The following is a 21,079-nucleotide window of genomic DNA, read 5'->3' on the forward strand; positions in this document are numbered from 1 at the left end:
TGAATAAAAAACACAAGAGCTGAGGGGTCTTGTTGTTTGACAACACCAACCCCCCCCCCCACACACACACAGTACAGTGAATGTGTGTAAAGGTGCTGTGTATGTTTGCTATTTAAATGACGTTGTCTTGTCTATGGAGATGTGCAGACAGCTGGACAACAGCTCAGCACTCGCATTGCATCAGTAACGTCAGCCATGTTGGTACCCTGTAGTAACTGTCCTATCATCTTTCACCACTAGAGGCACTGTCTCTCTATGTGCATTTTAAATTCTCTATCATATCGCATCATGACTCCCAGAGCTGGAACTCCATACCAAGGTGCAACATGACGAGGCGGACGGTGAAGTCTTTTACACCAGTGTCACCTCGTGACCAGCACGTCAGCCATGCTGTTCAGCTCTTCACCAGCACGTCAGCCATGCTGTTCAGCTCATCACCAGCACGTCAGCCATGCTGTTCAGCTCTTCACCAGCACGTCAGCCATGCTGTTCAGCTCATCACCAGCACGTCAGCCATGCTGTTCAGCTCATCACCAGCACGTCAGCCATGCTGTTCAGCTCATCACCAGCACGTCAGCCATGCTGTTCAGCTCTTCACCTGCACGTCAGCCATGCTGTTCAGCTCTTCACCAGCATGTCAGCCATGTTGTTCAGCTCATCACCAGCACGTCAGCCATGCTGTTCAGCTCTTCACCTGCACGTCAGCCATGCTGTTCAGCTCTTCACCAGCACGTCAGCCATGCTGTTCAGCTCTTCACCAGCACGTCAGCCATGCTGTTCAGCTCTTCACCTGCACGTCAGCCATGTTGTTCAGCTCTTCACCAGCACGTCAGCCATGCTGTTCAGCTCTTCACCAGCACGTCAGCCATGCTGTTCAGCTCTTCACCAGCACGTCAGCCATGTTGTTCAGCTCTTCACCAGCACGTCAGCCATGCTGTTCAGCTCATCACCAGCACGTCAGCCATGTTGTTCAGCTCATCACCAGCACGTCAGCCATGCTGTTCAGCTCATCACCAGCACGTCAGCCATGCTGTTCAGCTCATCACCTGCACGTCAGCCATGCTGTTCAGCTCATCACCAGCACGTCAGCCATGCTGTTCAGCTCTTCACCTGCACGTCAGCCATGCTGTTCAGCTCTTCACCTGCACATCAGCCATGCTGTTCAGCGCTTCACCAGCACGTCAGCCATGCTGTTCAGCTCTTCACCAGCACATCAGCCATGCTGTTCAGCTCTTCACCTGCACGTCAGCCATGCTGTTCAGCTCTTCACCTGCACGTCAGCCATGCTGTTCAGCTCTTCACCTGCACATCAGCCATGCTGTTCAGCTCTTCACCAGCACGTCAGCCATGCTGTTCAGCTCTTCACCTGCACGTCAGCCATGCTGTTCAGCTCTTCACCTGCACGTCAGCCATGCTGTTCAGCTCGTTAAGTAATTTTACATTATCCTCACACCCGAGTGCTGGAATAACTACTGCTGAGCTTGTGAGTTTAGTGTTGACTTTATTTTACTGATATTATTACTGATATACTGGGAGAACTGCCCACCGCCACAAGCCTCCTGCAGAGAGGCTGTCTGGTAGTACTGTGATACTGTGGAACTGATACTGTGTTACTGTGGTACTGTGATACTGTCACACTGTGATACTGTCATAGTGTGATACTGATATTGTGATACTGTGCTGCTCTGATACTGTGGTACTGTAATACAGTGGTATTGTGATACTGTGATGTTGCGGTACTGTGGTATTGTGATACTGTGATGTGTGATACTTTGATGCTGTGTTACTGTAGTACTGTGGTACGGTGATACTATGATACAGTGGTACTGTGATGCTGTGATACTGTGGTACTGTGATGCTGTGGTACTGTGACACTGATACTGTGATGCTGTGGTACTGTGATGCTGTGGTACTGATACTGTGTTACTGTGGTACTGTGATACTGTCACACTGTGAGCCTATCATAGTGTGATACCGATATTGTGGTACTGTGATGCTCTGATACTGTGGTACTGTGGTATTGTGATACTGTGGTACTGTAATGCTGTGGTATTGTGATACTGTGATGATGTGATACTGTGTTACTGTAGTACTGTGGTACGGTGATACTATGATACTGATACTGTGATACTGTGGTACTGTGATACTGATACTGTGATGCTGTGATACCGTGGTACTGTGATGCTGTGATACTGTGAAGCTGTGGTAAGGTGATACTGTGATACTGTGACACTGATACTGTGATGCTGTGACACTGATACTGTGATGCTGTGACACTGATAATGTGATGCTGTGATACTGTGATACTGAGACACTGTGATACTGTGATACTTTGATACCGTGAGCAGTCTGAATATAAGTCCCAGTCTGAGCCGGATCACCACAGTGTGATGTGATCGTGTGGTTGATCCTGTGGCTCCAAACCACAGCATCAACCACAGCATCAACAAACTACTCAGAACAAAGGTAACCACGTATTCAACCTTCCCTATTCACAAAGCACAAGACCCAGAAACCGTCTTGTGTTTTGACTGAACTGTACGATACTCTAGAGCAGCGTTTCCCAACCCAGTCCCCAAGGAACCCCTATCCTGCAGATTTTCATTGTAACCCTGCATAGGTATCCCTGCTTGTACTTACTCAACCAAACATCTCACAGCACTTAACTATGCAAGGTGTGCAACATCTGACATAATTCATTGCTGATTGGTTGAATAACTACAAACAAGTACCTATTCAGGGTTGCAAAGAAAATCTGCAGGATAGGCGTTCCTTGGGGACTGGGTTGGGAAACACTGCTCTAGAGAATCCATACATAAATACAACCAGGTTCTCATGTCCTGACGAAAAGCTCCAGATAGACAGGTACCTGTGTATTCCAGAACATTCTATACACATGGTGATTCCCAGGTTGACTGAGGCCCAGCGTGGCTCCTCCTCGCCACAGTCACAGCAGCGTTGGTTACCTGGACCCCTCAGGGCCACATCCAGTGCCGCAGCTCTCTGAGGCGGAGGGCCAGGCTGGGAGTTGCCACGAGCTGTCGACAGAGGGGAACCTTTGGGCTGAAGAACAGAGCAGTGTGCTAATGAGAGTCATTAGGATTAGTTGATTTGATAAAGTCCCATTTCCATTGGTCCACAAGTCACAGGTCCTGGTGCTGCTGTGACACCATTAATGGAGCAAGCCACTGAAACTACCAGGGTTCAATTCTCCACTGGCAGTAAATACATTAAACACAATCATAGTACAGTATTATGAGTGTATGATACTATGCAGTGTATAGTATAGGAAGGTACTTATTATAATTATTATGCAATCATATAATTTGAATCACTTAATTTCCAGGTCCCGTAAACGTCTGCATTGACCACAGGCATCCTGACATACAGTGTGATAAATGAGCTGAAGGTTTCAATACCTGCACCGCTTCACACACATTACACATCTTACCTCTGTGTCACCAGGTTTGTGCTTTTGATAAGTTAAGATATTTGACTGTAACTCTGTATCTGAATATGTATCAGAGTCAATGCACTACATATATCGAACAGAAGAATAAACTGTAAACTCTAATAACAAAATCTCTTTTAGTATAGTATAGATGAAGTTAGAATTTCCTTTTCACCACTGAGCTGTAATTCTGTCAGTGTGTTTACATTCACAGGTAAGTGGTGCCACGGTTACAGCTCGAGTAGGACATGTACTTGGACTACTGTCGTTGTCCCAGTATACAAGAACCGGGGGAGAATCCATTTATTGACAGAAGTATGTCCCATCCCGGTACAGTAGGTGGCAATATGCCCCCTTTCAGCTGGTCGCTATTGGACCTTCTTCCTGTTGACCTGTTGCGTCACATACCAAACTAGCCACAAACAAGTTAGCAAGTGGCAAGTTAGATGACAAAACATAAAGTTTGTCTCCTCGTCTGTCCAGAAATGCATGGTTCTCGCTCTAGCACTCGCCATGTTGACACAGTTGATACTACACTGTTCCACTTCTGGGTAAAAGACCACCGCAGGAACTATGGACCATGCGCAGAACGCCTAGGCCAGTTCAGGGCAGACTGAAGCGTATACATGCCAGAGTAAATCCATCCCCAACCGCATCATCTAGGTGTGTTAGTCCCACTTCCAGAAATTCCATTTAGAAGGATTTCAATGGGACTAACACGTTTACCTGTGTTTTAAAAGTCCAGTTTTAGTCGGACTGACACAATAAATCCACTTTTTCTAATGTCATGTACACATACTGAGTGTTAATATCCTGTTCTTCTCTCTTATGTTCTGTTCTACTACTACTACTACTACTACTACTACTACTTTCGGCTGCTCCCGTTAGGGGGCGCCACAGCGGATCGTCTGTTTCCATGTCTTCCTGTCCTCTGCATCTTCCTCTGGCACACCAGCCACCTGCATGTCCTCCCTCACCACATCCATAAATAAAATACTCAGCATATTCAACATATTCCTTATGTTCTGTTCTAATGTGTTCTTTTATGTTCGATTCGGTCCAGTTAAGTTTAGTCCAGTTCTGTTCCATTTTGTTCATTTGAGTCCAGTTTAGTTCATTCCAGTCTGTCTAGTCCAGTTCAGCTCTTTTTTGTTGATTCCAGTCATGTTCAGACTTACTTGTGTTGGTGACTCCTCTTTCTCCCTGTAGGCTGTGTCTATGCTGCCCTGCAGGGCACCGACCCAAACCTGCTTCAGCTCCTCTGAATCAGCCTGCAGCGCACAGCACCTAACACACACACACACACACACACACATACACACACATACACACATACACACCGCTGCATCAAATTTAAAAGTGACGGGGTTTAAAATGGGAGCACGTGAGAGTTGGTGCAGGACACAGTGGGATGTGAACATTCATACTGGTGTCCAGTGTGTCAAAAGGAGTTGAATGAAGTGCAACTGGACTTGGTATATATCCGTGAAGACGTTTCGCCTCTCATCCAAGTTGCACTTGATTCAACTCCTTTGGATAACCATGACCTGGATGAATGAAAACACTCACAGACACGGTGTCCAGTGTGGACTTACTTCTGAACAGAGACCAGCTCGAAGCAGAAGCGACGTTCTGAGTTGTCCAGAGATTTGATGGCACAAAGTCTCAGGTCCTCAAATAAAACCATTGGCTCCTCCTGAAAGACAAACAACAGCACCAGAATGACACTCTACCTCCTCCCCTCCCCCCAGCCACACCTTCTCTCTCGGTTCAGGAGAGGGATGCTAACAGGCTGTTCCGAAGACAGAACCCCCGCAAGGCAGCTGGACCCGATGCTGTCTCGCCCTCAACCCTTAAACACTGTAAAGACCAGCTGTCTCCAGTGTTCACAGACATGTTTAACACCCTCCTGGAGCCTGGAGGACTGCAAGATGCCAGCCTGCCTCAAAGCCTTCACCATTATCCCAGCCCCCAAAAAGCCAAGGACCACATGCCTAGATGACTACAGACCTGTCGCTCCGACCTCTGGAGTGTTGAAGACTTCTGAATGCCTTGTACTGCCCCACCTCAAGTCCATCACTAGCCCCCTCCTGGATCCACTACAGTTCACATACAGAGCCAACAGGTCCACAGATGATGTAGTCAACATGGCTCTCCACTCCATCCTCCTTCACCTGGACTCTCCTGGTACCTATACGCCAGGATCCTTTTGTGGACTTCAGCACCGCATTCAATACAACCAGCCCTGTTCTCCTCCAGGACAAACTATCCCAGCTCCACATGCCCCACTCCACCTGCAGGCGCACCACTGACTTCCTGACTAACAGGAGTCAGCGCGTGGAAACAGGGAAGCATGTCTCGGACCCTCCGATCATTAGCACCCGTGCCCCCCAAGGTGGCGTCCTGTCCCTGCTGCTCTTCTCACTTTACATCAATGGCTGCACATCCAGACATCAACCCATTTATGACGCTTTGCATCTCAACCACCTTTTGTTCTCCCTTTCGTATAATCTTGTAAGCACTTTTAACTTCATGTATGTGTTCTTCAACCTGATCAGTAGCACTTGTTTCTTTATCATTTTACCTACGTATGGCATTCATCCATCCATCCATCCATCCATCCATCCATCCATCCATCCATTATCCCACCTGCTTATCCTGCTCTCAGGGGCGCGAGGATGCTGGAGCCTATCCCAGCAGTCGTTGGGCAGCAGGCAGGGAGACACCCTGGACAGGCCGCCAGTCCATCACAGGGCCCACACACACACACACACACACACACACACACACGCCTAGGGACAATTTAGTACGGCTGATTCACCTGACCTACATGTCTTTGATTCACCTGACCTACATGTCTTTGATTCACCTGACCTACATGTCTTTGATTCACCTGACCTACATGTCTTTGATTCACCTGACCTACAGGTCTTTGATTCACCTGACCTACATGTCTTTGATTCACCTGACCTACAGGTCTTTGATTCACCTGACCTACAGGTCTTTGATTCACCTGACCTACATGTCTTTGATTCACCTGACCTACATGTCTTTGATTCACCTGACCTACATGTCTTTGATTCACCTGACCTACATGTCTTTGATTCACCTGACCTACAGGTCTTTGATTCACCTGACCTACATGTCTTTGATTCACCTGACCTACATGTCTTTGATTCACCTGACCTACAGGTCTTTGATTCACCTGACCTACATGTCTTTGATTCACCTGACCTACATGTCTTTGATTCACCTGACCTACATGTCTTTGATTCACCTGACCTACATGTCTTTGATTCACCTGACCTACAGGTCTTTGATTCACCTGACCTACATGTCTTTGATTCACCTGACCTACAGGTCTTTGATTCACCTGACCTACAGGTCTTTGATTCACCTGACCTACATGTCTTTGATTCACCTGACCTACAGGTCTTTGATTCACCTGACCTACAGGTCTTTGGACTGTGGGAGGAAACCGGAGCCCCCGGAGGAAACCCACGTAGACACGGGAAGAACATGCAAACTCCACACAGAGGATGACCCGGGACGACCCCCAAGGTTGGACTACCCTGGGGCTCGAACCCAGGACCTTCTTGCTGTGAGGCGACTGCGCTAACCACTGCGAGTCCTACTTTTACGGTATTATGTTTATGAATAAATCTATTTAATCGTAAAGTCATATTATGTGGTATGAGTTCCTCGACACTGGTTTGTAACACAGGTCTGTTTTAATGAAGAGGATGGAGAATCAAACACTAATCTCAGCATCTCTGTTGGCTGCTTTCATTGAGGACCTGATCCAAGCATCTCCTGATCCAGAAACAGCAGACAGATGGAAATATTTACACAGCAGCACCATTTGTCGGGAGAGGTTCACTTCTCGTACAAACACAATGCTGCGGTTAGGTGGTTAAATATATGACTCATAATCTTTTCTGAAACAGTCACAGAAACATGACGATGACTTGTGTTCCACTAAACATGCAGCAGTAAATGAAACGAGAGGGTGAACAGATAATTATATAAATATGTTTACATGACTGTTTATTACCGTTTTGGTTTACAATGGGACTGTTAGTCTGCATACAAACACACCCAGGCAGGCTGTATGACAAAGGCTGGCTGTACTCAGAGGTCAGAAATGTACCTCGAGTGTTAGTACTTGTCATGGTTGTGTGGTCTGGGTCATCAGGGCTCGCCTGGTCCCCATCCCCTGATTGGTATTTCAGCTCACCTGCGCCCCATTTGCCTGAGTGACCCTGATTGCCCCTGACTGCCCCATTTACCTGACTGCCCCTGCTTCACTCACCTGTATCCCTCTCCCCGACTGGCTGTTCTGTCCCCTCCCTGCCCTGCACACCTGCACCCAATCCCCCTGATTGGCTCCCCTACATATATATATATTCCCCCTGGTTGCCCTGGCTCCTTGTTGGACCGTCCCACACAGAGACACACACGTCCTGTTTTCCTGTTTCGAGCCCTCCCTGCTGTCTGTACCTGCTGCCTGTCAGTTATTTTGTTTTAGTCAAGCATGGTCGAGCCCAGTCTGTCTCTGACTCGTGCATTTGGGTCCTCCATCCCTGCCCTCAGCGTGACAGTACTACGTCACTGTGTACTCCCCGTACTCCAACAGAATGATTTTATAGCAGGGCTTACTGAGGCTGTACTTCCTCAGTGATAAGACAGTTATTACAATTATTACAGTTATTACTGTTATTATTCCTCTTTGTTACCCATTTGTTAACAATTACGTGATTAATACTACACCATTGATGGCGAAGTGCTTTAATTAAAAATGTACTCTCACCTTGTGGGACTTTCTGTAAATGAGTTGGTTATCTGTGATGGAAAACCAGCATCTGAAAAAACATATCAGAGAAATTACGTTTAGGTTTGGGAGACTACAAAGGTAAGGTTAAAGGTGACGAAAAAAGTCTGACAATTTCAGGAGAAAAGGAAAAAAACTCTTCATTTAACATTGCCGTGAAATACAGTGCTACACAACAGCTATCTCACTGTACCTGAAGCTATGCTACGTTTGTGTGTTGGTCTTACAGGCTCTTCTCATTTAGCTAATGAGTACACATGCTTCCATCTTCTCATTTAGCTAATGAGTAAACACACTTCCATCTTCTCATTTAGCTAATGAGTAAACACGCTTCCATCTTCTCATTTAGCTAATGAGTAAACACACTTCCATCTTCTCATTTAGCTAATGAGTACACATGCTTCCATCTTCTCATTTAGCTAATGAGTACACATGCTTCCATCTTCTCATTTAGCTAATGAGTAAACACGCTTCCATCTTCTCATTTAGCTAATGAGTAAACACGCTTCCATCTTCTCATTTAGCTAATGAGTACACATGCTTCCATCTTCTCATTTAGCTAATGAGTAAACACGCTTCCATCTTCTCATTTAGCTTAAGAGTACACACACTTCCATCTTCTCATTTAGCTAATGAGGAAACATGCTTCCATCTTCTCATTTAGCTAATGAGGAAACATGCTTCCATCTTCTCATTTAGCTAATGAGTAAACACGCTTCCATCTTCTCATTTAGCTAATGAGGAAACACGCTTCCATCTTCTCATTTAGCTAATGAGTACACATTCTTCCATCTTCTCATTTAGCTAATGAGTACACATGCTTCCATGTTCTAATTTAGCTAATGAGTACACACGCTTCCATCTTCTCATTTAGCTAATGAGGAAACACGCTTCCATCTTCTCATTTAGCTAATGAGGAAACACGCTTCCATCTTCTCATTTAGCTAATGAGTACACATTCTTCCATCTTCTCATTTAGCTAATGAGTACACATGCTTCCATGTTCTAATTTAGCTAATGAGTACACACGCTTCCATCTTCTCATTTAGCTAATGAGGAAACACGCTTCCATCTTCTCATTTAGCTGAGGAAACACGCTTCCATCTTCTCATTTAGCTAATGAGTACACATTCTTCCATCTTCTCATTTAGCTAATGAGTAAACACACTTCCATCTTCTCATTTAGCTAATGAGTAAACACGCTTCCATCTTCTCATTTAGCTAATGAGGAAACACGCTATTCCGTCTTGCTCCTACTGACTTTCATTCCTCTTCTCTCCAGTGCATACCTCCACCTCTCCAGGATCTCCTCAACCTGCACCCTACTCTTGCTACAGATCACAACGTCATCTGTGAACATCATCGTCCATGGAGACTCCTTCCTGATCTCGTCCGTCAAGCTGTCCATTTTAATGACAATGAATTTCAATTGAATTGAATATGAACCATATCATAACCATGTAGTGAATATTAACCATATCGCAACCAAGTACTGAATATGAACCATATCACAACCAAGTAGTGAATATGAACCATATCACAACCAAGTAATGAATATGAACCATATCACAACCAAGTAGTGTGGCTGCATCACAAGTAGTTCACCAACAGCGATTACAAGCTTATAGCAGAAGCAGATTACACTTACAACTTAGCCGCACAAGCCCACACAACGGGACACATGGGAATGATTTGACATATGGTACAGTGGGAAGATGGCGGCGTGAACTTAATGTTTGCGGCGGCCTCACCATCCATACAGTGTCTTTGTCTGCGTCTGGGTTTGTGTCTTTGTCTGATGGCTGGGAGAGCTGGCATTGGATCAGCTGGGGGAGCCTGGTCTGCTGCATCCTGTCGGCCCAAGGTACCATGGCCCTGACCGGAGCTACACCCAAAGAGGAAACACCAAGGGCGGTCTGACAGGATGCAGAGGCGAGGCAGGGTAAGCTAACTGCTAGCCCATGCAGAACGGCAGTTCTGACAGTCATCCTGGCTGGTGTTCGTTCTCTGGACAGTGATTTTTTTTTTGTGGATATGTTAGATATATGTGTTCTTGTCTTTGCGTTGCACTGCTGTGGGCTGCGGAAACAACATGTACTTGCGTGCAGGAAATGAAATGAAAAATGTCCCTGATTCCTGATATAACAGTCACACTTAAAGACCGCTAGCAACTTCCTGCTGGAACTCTCTGTTGCTGAATTACTCTGCGATGCATTCAGCCTCGGAAGTTTCCTCTGAAATCCCAAAAGGAAAAACAACTGAAGGCAGAATTCCAAGTTGGAAACTCAAGATTCCTTCATCTCAGTTTCTCCCAGCTGAAATCGTCAGTGTAAACTGAACTTCGCCACCTCCCTTTTATTATGTATTCAAACGCCCATCAGTTTCTTTTCAGCATTGTCCATCCATCCGCCTGTCTTAGTGAGCAGGTCATTCCAGCACTCCTGTAAGCCACCTGTCTTAGTGAGCAGGTCATTCCAACGCTCCTGTAAGCCGCCTGTCTTAGTGAGCAGGTGATCAGTAGACTCAGGTGAGTTAAAGAAGGGCTGCAGATCGCTACTTTACAGGACACTCTGTACCTCTTCCATGTCTTGCTCTTCCTCCGCGAACGTTTGAAGAGGTAGCCCTGGATGACGTCACTGCTGCCGGAACACGGACTGACGATGGGCTCTCCAGACGCATCCTAAACATAAACACACACACACGTTCATGTAATATACAGAGTATTTCATGAATAAAGTCTCTGACTGGATGTGGTTAATGGGAGAAGCTCAGTGTCGTAGTGAAGGTTATTTAGTGTGACCTAATTAAGGTTACTTACTCTCTGTTGAACCAGGAGGTGGACATTCTCGAGGTCCTTGTGTTTAGCTGCACACTCCTCAGAGAGGTGGGCCAACTGCCAGAAAACAACACAGCAACAAAAGTCAGGGTCTTACACCTCTCACCCGTTTCAAGCCTCCTACAGACTGTGCGATTTTAGCAAGCCATCCATTATCCAAACCACATATCCTGCTCTCAGGGTCACGGGGATGCTGGAGCCTATCCCAGCAATCATTGGGATAGGCTCCAGCATCTGCAAGCCACACTGTGTGATATGGATCTAATAAACTTGGGAACGACATCAAGTGTGATATATGTAGACTGTACGACGATAACGCTACTGAATCACAGGCTACGATGCAAGTCCAGAAAAACGTCATCAGCGTGCGTGCCGCATCAGTGCGTGTCATCAATCTACACCGCTGGTCGAGCAACATGACGCCAAGCAGGAATCGAGTCCTTTCAATAGTCGCCGCACCTCATTTTGTTGCTGGTTTTGTTGCTGGTTGTGTTGAATCCAGGGCATTTGGGTCACAGATGCTGACAGTGTGTTTGTTTGTGTTTAGCGCCAGCAAAGATTGTGCGTGGCGTTGATCAGTGCATCATTTCCTGCTGCAATTCTATTGGTTGGTCAGTAGACGTAGGTGGGAGCAGCAGTCACATTGTGAGATGGTCATCCTACATTTCTGACCCTGTCAGACTTTTGTCCCCGCTTATCTTCGGTCGCACAACCGTAATAACGGCCGTCTTTGAACCTGTCTCACAGTGCGATGTTGGACCACCGGTTTGCAGCCACGACCAAAGATATCACCACCTTTAGTCCTCTTTCTTCTGAGACGGCCCCATCACACAGTCTGTAGGAGGCTTTACACACACTTAGTATGGTGGGTGCTCAAATAAACATACACAAAATGTAAGTCTGTCACACTTGGGGAGGTGGCGTGTCTTTGTCCTTATTTAATTCTTATTTTCAGAGTCCATTAAAGAGCAGTGGGACGTGCACATCACAAACAACTATAAATCAGGTGCTGGACCAAAAAGAAACTAAAATGAAGACAAACGACCGGCGTCCGGTTTTGACATGACAAAGCGAGGACGTGTTCCAAAGCTTCTCCACTGAACTTTCATTATTTCCTACAAACACAGTGACTGAATTCTTGAAACAGTGCACACTGTTGCTGTAATTTACTACTAACTACTTCTTAATGTCCGGAGGGAATAAGAACAAGGTGGGAAACAGCAAGTCAACAAAGCTGACCGACAGCTCTCTGCTAGCTAGCCAAATAAGAGGTGAAATGGTGGCGCTGGACACTGGGGACGAAACGATGGCCACCGTCCGCACAGAGGTGAAAGCGGCAAAGCACTACAGGCAGAGACTATGGCAGAATTTCTTACAACAAGTGTGAAATAGCGAAGAAATACTTAAAGAACTTCGTTCCACAACGGCTTCACTACAGACATCAGTGACTGACCACACAAATAAAATCGCTGCCCTGGAAACCTCCCAAAATGCAGCTACGCACAGGCTGGCGGAGCTGGAGACGCGTTGTGCCGCCCTGGCTGCGGACAATGTCAAGCTCAAAGCCGCTGTGGATGGCCAAGAAAATCGCCCCCGTCGACACAGCATACGTGTGGTTGGCTTACCCGAGGGCACAGAGGGCACCAACCCGACTGCCTTCATGGGCCCCTTCCTGAGGGGAAATCCTGGGCGAGGGAACTTTCGCCAACACACCGGTTATAGACAGAGCACGTCGCGCCCTCGCAGCCACACTGACCCCAGGCAAACCTCCGAGAGCCATGCCGGTGCGGCTGCACTATTACCAGACAAAGGGGCTGATTATCCGCGCATCCCGTGATACCTTCAAACTCCAAACTTCACATCAAAGGTTAAGGCATGCGAGTACCACAGTATTGTTATCTTGGACCACGCCCCTACCTCTGTGGAGATCAACTTTTCTAGAAGCTACGCTCCTTCAAGGCAGTGGCACTTTAATTCCCCCATGTTGTCTGATAATACTTTTAAGGAGTTCCTTACCACTCAAATGGGATTCTTTTTTGAAATTGATAAAATCCTCAATGTCTCTCGGTCCACCGTGTGGGAAGCATTTAAAGCCTGCCTACGGGGTCAGATAATCTCTTATGTTTCACACGCTAAAAAGTCAGAAGCAGTCCAACTGTCTGAGATCTCTGATGAAATTTTACAATTAGAAAGTCAGTATGCAACAGCTCCAGCCCCGGCTCTGTATAACAGACGCCTTCACCTCCAGGCTGAGTTTGATATGTTATCAACCAGTGAGGCTGAATTACTTCTGCTCAAATCTAGACAACCTATTTTTGAGTCAGGGGACGAAGCGAGTACATTTCTTGCATACCAAGCTCGTTCAGCTGCAGCTTCTAGGCGAATCACTAAAATAAAAACCCCCACTGGTGTTCTTTCAGACACAAGAGACATAAACAAAGTCTTTTTAAACTTCTATTCAGATCTTTACTCTTCCGAATGCCCCCCAGATATTTGGGACCAGACAGTCCTCTTGACAATACAATACATGTTACCCTGTACTATAGATAAAACACTCTCCGGCAGCCTTGGTGGGCCATTTTCATTTCTTGAGATCCAAAACGCCATAAAATCAATGCAAAATGGGAAGTCCCCCAGGCCTGATGGATGTACACTGGAATTTTACAAAGCATTTTCCCACCTTATCTGCCCTGAATTACAAAGCATTTGAATGGCGTTCCCCCCGGGACTACCACTCACTCCCCTGTATTTTAATAGAATTATGTCTTTCGCCTCTCTTTTAGCGAGACGCCCAGCACTTCTGCAATGGAAACATGTATCGCCACCTGCCCACAGCAGACGGCTCAAAGATGTGTTATGCTGTATCACGTTAGAGAAGATTAGATTTTCCCTGAGAGGTTCACTGAGAAACTTTGACAAACATGGTCACCTTTTCTGGACTATGTAAAGACCTTAACAGTTGCTCCAGAGGATGGGGATAGCTAAAGCCACAGAAGGTTAGATAGAATGTTCTGCACACACACACACACACACACACACACACACACACACACACACACACGGGATCCCCTTCCCTTTTTTTCCTTTTTCTTCGTCTTTAGGGGTCCATGCATGTACAGCAGGAACCATATTGTTACTGTAATGGCATGACTTGGTGGTGGTTTACACATGATGCTGGACATCATTTACACATAATGCTAACTCTTTTCTCTGATCTGATGATGTCACCTGTGCTACAGGCAACATATATGGACTCTGTGTCTTGCTTCTTATTAGTTTTGCTTTTGTATTCTGAGCTCTCCCACTACCTATTCTGCACCTGATGGTCTTTTAATGCCAACACCTCCATCTTTTTCCTGTTTATCTCTGCTCCGGGGATGGCAGGGAGGGAAGGGATGCATATGCTTGATTGTTTGTTTGTCATGTTAAAAAAAATTGCAAAACCCAATAAACAGATAAAAAGAAGAAGGTAAAGGTCCAGACACTTTTTCATCACTGCTTTTCCATGACGTAGCTACGATGTCTCCATAACGTCAGTGTAATGCCCACAATAAAGAAACTGCTTTAGTACTGCCACTGACGAGGTGTTTTAACTAGGAGTGTAAATCACACGTTTCATCACGATACCGTTTCATACCAATTCTCTGGACAACGACAGGATACATATCTGCTGATATCACAAAGTGTATGATTTTGTATATGATTTTGATTCGATTCAATTCAGGGGTTTGCAGTCGATATGAGACGATATCATATGCCTATTCAACACAATCCATCGTTACATTTATATCAGCTCACTACAAGCAACTAAAAAATGATTCGACAATTTTGTTATTGAGCTCTCCCAGACATTTAAATGAAAAACAATCTATTCTTTTTAATAAAAAGAATAAAAATAGGCGTCCTGTTGTTCACTATTGTGCCACAAGTCTCATGTTTAAGTGCAACTGTTCTTTAGCTGAAAGAGTCCTCGATGACCTTTCAACTATGAACATAAACCATGCTCAGTGGTTTAGAGATATTGAGCTTTAAAATTCTACATCTTAGGCGTATCTTAAAGATGATATGGATCGATTTTTTCAATTTGCATTGATGACATTGGATCGTTGATCACTGACTCGATCGTCTCATCCCTAGTTTTAACACTACATATCATGTAAAAGTCAGCGTATACTTCAAATACTGTATATGAGACACTCTACTCTCAACAAATTCTGAAGCTTGTTGAAACTGCTCTTGTCTGGTATTCTGTCCAAAAGCTAGCTAGCCAACTGATAGGAGAGCTAGCCAGTGGAGGTGCATGTTAGCATACTGACAAACCGTTGCATGAACATGTCTTGATGCTTGCTCAATAATCCAGACAAGGAACTCAATGAACCGATTTAAGTTTCTGGGATGTTGCATGAACACAACGGACATTTGAAAACCCTAAAGAAATGGTTCAACCTGCTGTTCATTTCTATTCTTAATTGCTTTTTAATTGGTCAATCGATCATTAACAGAGCCGACGCTGCTTTAGTCTGATTTCCACGACTTTCCCAAAATTATATCTTTCCCAGGACCTGGAAATGTTATTTTCAAATTTACTGACTTTTCCAGGTTTTTCATGACTGTAGGAACCTTGGTTTTCAGTTGGTTCAGAACTTATGGGACTGACCTGCGCCGCCATAGTCTTCATGCTGGGCTCCAGGTCTCGCAGCAGATCGAAGCCTTGGTGGTAGAAAGTGTACTGGGCATGGAAGTAGGAGAAGACCTGACAACACACAGGAACACAGTAGTAAATAAATAATGAGACAACGAACACATAACACAGAACACAACACAAGAAGTCCTGCAAGACAAAGTCACCTTTATGACCAAGAAACAGTATCTCTCTTAACAACTATGTGTGATCTCCAAAAGTTCCACAGCCAGGTCTTCTATGTTCCTTAGGACGTACTCAGGAGCTTGTATGGGGGTAGCACATGTCTTGTTTAAGATGCTTCAGCAAGTGGGAGAAAGTTCATTAGTTCACTTGTTCTTGTTCTTTGTCATGTATGTTTTGTTTGGACTTCTAATGGTACTTAAAGTGCTCTATTCACCTTTTCTCTTGTCAAAGGATGACCCAACAGCCTAAGGGCCCAGACACACCAAACTGACTAGAGGTGACAAAGGCCAACTGTTGCATTGCCTCACGTCGCCTGCCGTTTGGGCCAAAACTAGCACTTGGACACACCGCATGTACGTTCTGCACCAATTCACTAAGCTGAACAGCCAATCAGAGTGAACTCTCTCACTGACGGGCTCCACCGATTCAACATGCTGAATTCGCTGAAAAGCTGCCAACAGGGGTCCAACTAGTGCCGACAGTTCGGGACACACTGCAAAAAACTAGGGTCACAGACACTCACCGACGGCCCGACATTGGCCAATGGCCGACCGTCGGCCTGGTGTGTCAGGGCCCTAACTTAAAAGGGCAGTCAGCTGGGAATACACTTAAGCTTTGTAGCTGGAACCGTAAAGGTGTAAAACAACCAATAAAGCATAGTAGGGTGCTCCACCATCTCCAGCATTTGGGAGCTAAGATTGTGTTCTTGCAGGAGACTCACTTGAAGGTCTAGGATCACTCTAGGTTGCGGAAGGGCTGGATTGGCCAATTATATCACTGCTTTCCAACGCAAAGCTAGAGGCGCTGCTATTCTAATACACAAATCTGTACCTTTTTTGTTTCCCCCAATGTCATCTCAGACACCAATGGTAGATATATCATTGTCACTGGAAACATCTATAATGCTAAGTTGATTCTAGGCAATGTATATATGCACCAAACTGGGATGACAAAAACTTTTTTCGCACTTTTTTTCCCAAGCTTCCAGATATGTCTTCACACCTTCTTGCCCTAGATAAGGGGGGGGGGTTAACTGTTGGTTGGGTCCTTTAGATCGGTCCTCAAGTAAACCTAGCAATCCATCTAAATCTTCCAAAGTTATTAAAGGTTTTCTTCAGGAATTTTCTGCGTTTTTTTAACCCCACAGGTAGGGCGTGTACGTATTTCTGCCCTGTCCATCACACTCGCATTGATTACTTTTTCCTCGACAATAGACTCGTACCCTTTGTTCGTTTATGTTCTCACAATTCCATTGTCATATCAGACCGCGCCCCTCTGACTTTAGATTTAGCAGCAGGTGGAGGATCTGAGTACTACGCACCCTGGCGTTTTAACCCACGCTTGTTGTCTGATGACAAATTTGTCTGATTTTTGACCGCTCAAATTGATTTTTTTAGAGCCACGAATGAGACACCTGATGTCTCACCATCTCTTCTGTGAGAGACCTTTAAGGCCTACATTAGGGGACAAATTAAGTCATACACTAGTTTTGATATGAAACAGAGGAAAAAGAGGCTGTCCCAGCTGATGACTTGGATATTACAGTTGGATAATACACATGCAACTTCACCTTCCCCAGTGGTGTACAAGGATCGTCTTTCTTTACAGGCAGAGTTTGATAACTTGTCAACTGTTCAAGCTGAAGACATGCTACTCAAATCACATTCCCAATGAGTATGGGGATAAGGCTTGTAAATTACTTTCCCACCAACTTCGCCAGATATCCTCAAATCATCAAATTCCTCATATTCAAACTCCCACAGGGGTAACGACTGATCCTCAAACAATTAATGATCAATTTAGGGGCTTCTATGCCTCTCTCTATACTTCTGAATAGTCAGCTGACCCCTCAGTTTTCGACTTTTTTCAGCAATCTCGTTGTCCCCACCGTTGATGCAGCTTCCAAGCTTAAACTAGAGCAGGCCATAACGACTGAGGAGATTTCACGAGCGGTGGGTGCAATGCAATGCTCCAAGCGCCCCGGACCAGATGGATTTCTGGTCGAGGTTTACAGGAAGCTTATGGTTAATAGCCCCTCTCCTGATTAATATGTTCACCTATTCATTGGACACTGCCTCACTCCCGCCACCTTTATCACATAACTCCATTAATATTAAAAAAAGAATTAACCCTTTTCTGTGGATCCTACTGCCAAATTTCAGTACTAACATGGACTATAAAATACTAGCCAAGCTACTGGCTATACGTTTGAAAATGGTCTTGCCCTCTGTAATTTCCCCTGACCGGACAGGCGTCATTAAAATAGATGTTTATTTGTTATGTACAACCCCTCAAACTCAAAGGACACCGAAATTGTTATCTCTCTAGATGCCGAGAAGGCTTTCGACAGAGTGCAGTGGGGCTATCATTTCCATGTTTTGGAGAAATTTGACTTTGGTGAGAGGTTTATTGCTTGGGTCCAATGATTGTACACCTCTCCACTTGCATCTGTCAGAACAAACAACAACCGCTAAAACTACTTAGCTCTCTTTGGGAGCATGAGACAAGGATGCCCGATGTCCCCTATGCTCTTTGCCATAGCCACTGAGCCCCTCGCTATTGCATTCCAATCTAACCCTCACATCACAGGTGTGATTGGAACGGCACTGAGCAGAGGGTATCACTTCACGTGGATGATTTGCTCCTCTATGTTTCCAAGCCTGATATAACTATATCTAATATACTCTCTGTTTATTCTTAACTCATTTGGTCTCATCTCTGGCTACAGGCTGAATTTTAATAAGAGTGAACTCTTTCCTCTAAATACTGCAGCTTACAAATACCCACTTCACACACTACCATTTAGAATAGTTCTGGACAGTTTCACATACTTGGGGGTCCAAGTCACTAACAAATTTAAGAATCTTTTCAAGTATAATTTTACTCCTCTTCTCACTTGAGTGCAGCAGGACTTTGAGAGATGGTAATCACTCCCTTTATCTCTAGCTGGTCGAATTAATTCGGTTAAAATGAATATCCTGCTTAAAATTTCCTTCCTATTTCAACGCATTCCAATCTTTATCTTTATGGTGGTCAAAGCAGCTGAAACTGAGTGCAGAGGCCCTCTGTCCAAGTCTGGCTTTCGGCAGCCCCCCATCAGAGCCTTTATGGATGACCTCACTGTCACCACATCATCAGTGCCTGGTGGTAGGTGGATCCTCCAGGGCCCGGAGAAGCTCATCTCCTTGGCAAGGATGAGTTTTAAACCAACCAAATCCAGAGCCATGGTGTTGAAGAGGGGAAAAGTGGTGGACAGGTTTCGCTTCTTTCTGGATGACATTGCAATTCCATCCATTACAAACAAACCAGTCAAGAGTCTAGGCAAGTTACCAATTGTGGCTATATTAATTCTGTTATTTTTGCGTATTTTGTGCTTTTGACACCTACTTCATGTCTGTCCATGCTTCCTGAGGTTTCTCCCATTTTTTTTTTCTTGATAAGGTTTTTCTTGTGGAGTTTTTCCTGATTCGGGTTTAGGGTCCAAGGATAGAGGGTGGCGTATATTGTACTGATTGTAAATGCCTTCGAGGCCACCTTGTGAATTTGGGCTATGCAAATAAACTTGACTTGACTTGACACAACACAGCGGTAAAGATGGGATGACGGCTTACTAGACGCAAACAACAGAACAGCAATATGTGTTTAAAACCTATGGAGGTCAAAAACCCCACACAAAACCCCAAACTTACCGAGTTTAAAATGTCAATCTTCTGCTCAGTCTTGAAATTATTTAGCTGAAAGAATAAGTTTTGAAGATGTCAATTAGTGTTTGATTTGTAGGGATCCTTGGTGTACTTTTCAGGTGTTCACACCCATCACAACTGACCAAAATCCATAAATCTTTCACAAACTTGTGGGCAATATGAATTGAAATTATTTATTTACTATATTATTATTACATAGCTATTTTCCTGTCTAGAGGATAATATCACGACAGACAAGAAACTCCAAATCACCTTTTATAAAGACTTATTTTAACCTTTAAAAAATATGCAGATGAAAAACATTTTGTGTACTTTGTTTCACCTCAGAGGTGAAACTGGGAAAAGGGAAACCTGGTGGTTACCTGCAGACAGTAGTCCAGGGCGAAGTGCTGGTAGCATTTGCGCGTGGCTAGCAGCAGGTGGCTAGCTCGCTCAGCATCCAACGCTTTGTGTCGGGAGACCTGAGCGTTCTTCACAGCCGCCGTCTCCAGATTCTCACTGATCCGCACAAACTCCCGACGGGTTTCTGCCAGCTGAGGCAGAAAGCTGACAGATAAAAACATCGTCAGCATTATACAGTTACGTATAATTACCTTACCTGTTTCAGATGACATACAGCCCCATCGAAAGTAGAAACTGCCGTAATCCAGAATACATGTAGACAATGTTAGCTACCCAGTCATTCTGTTTAATGTTTAAAAAGGGCCAACTGAGGAACTTAGTTACCGTCTATTCTTTGATAACAACCATTACTAGGGGTTCAAGCCAGAAGGGCTGAAACCCTATTTATTTATTTCCCCTTTGGAAATGTTTCTGATGGTAAACGATAGAGACATGAGATTTTGCCCATTGACTAGAAGTTGTGCGCAAGTGCTGCCCAAGAAATATGACCCAATCCGCCTGATGGGGACGCTATAATCAAAGGTCAACTTTGAAAATCCATACTCTTCGCCTCAAGCCCGATTTACACAAAACTTGGTACAGACTTCCACCTATTCTCACTCTACAAATTTGCCTCAAGAACCACAAAAATCTGACCTATTACATTTTCCGCCATTTTGAATATTTTGAAAAACCTGTTTTTGACATCGCCTCCTACACCGTAAGTCCAATTGCTACCAAATGTTCTGTGGATCATTACTGGAGCAAGCTTACCACAAGTTGCATAAAACTTCCACATATTGACCAGTGACCTTCAAGAGGGCGTAGTTCAGCACATAAATAGACCAAAGTAAACAACCAATCATTGCAAAACTTGTAAGATATGTCTACATAAGTACCTGAAACGGACCCCGAACGTTTCATTCAATTCAACCACTAGGCGGTGCTAAAATTACAAAAAAAAAGGGGGAGGAGGGTGTGGCAAAACGCAAATCAGATAATAAATCAG

At 44.9% G+C, this 21,079-nt stretch overlaps 1 protein-coding gene across 1 annotated transcript in view; it reads right to left on the reverse strand.

Moving 5' to 3' along the window:
• The window catches only part of zgc:162872 (BAR_ACAPs and ArfGap_ACAP domain-containing protein), a 56,066-nt gene that overhangs the window by 16,052 nt on the left and 18,935 nt on the right, over nt 1-21,079 (reverse strand). The window contains exons 6-14 of the mRNA XM_056282936.1: nt 20,052-20,235; nt 19,675-19,719; nt 15,776-15,871; nt 11,101-11,175; nt 10,859-10,962; nt 8,262-8,313; nt 5,047-5,147; nt 4,630-4,738; nt 2,870-3,063 (exon numbers count right to left, since the gene is read on the reverse strand). Of these exons, the coding sequence (XP_056138911.1) occupies nt 2,870-3,063; nt 4,630-4,738; nt 5,047-5,147; nt 8,262-8,313; nt 10,859-10,962; nt 11,101-11,175; nt 15,776-15,871; nt 19,675-19,719; nt 20,052-20,235 (960 nt within the window). The remainder of the gene's footprint in view (nt 1-2,869; nt 3,064-4,629; nt 4,739-5,046; nt 5,148-8,261; nt 8,314-10,858; nt 10,963-11,100; nt 11,176-15,775; nt 15,872-19,674; nt 19,720-20,051; nt 20,236-21,079) is intronic.

Source organism: Lampris incognitus, chromosome 7 (genome assembly GCF_029633865.1).
Source record: "Lampris incognitus isolate fLamInc1 chromosome 7, fLamInc1.hap2, whole genome shotgun sequence".
Classification (NCBI taxonomy): Eukaryota; Metazoa; Chordata; class Actinopteri; order Lampriformes; family Lampridae; genus Lampris; species Lampris incognitus.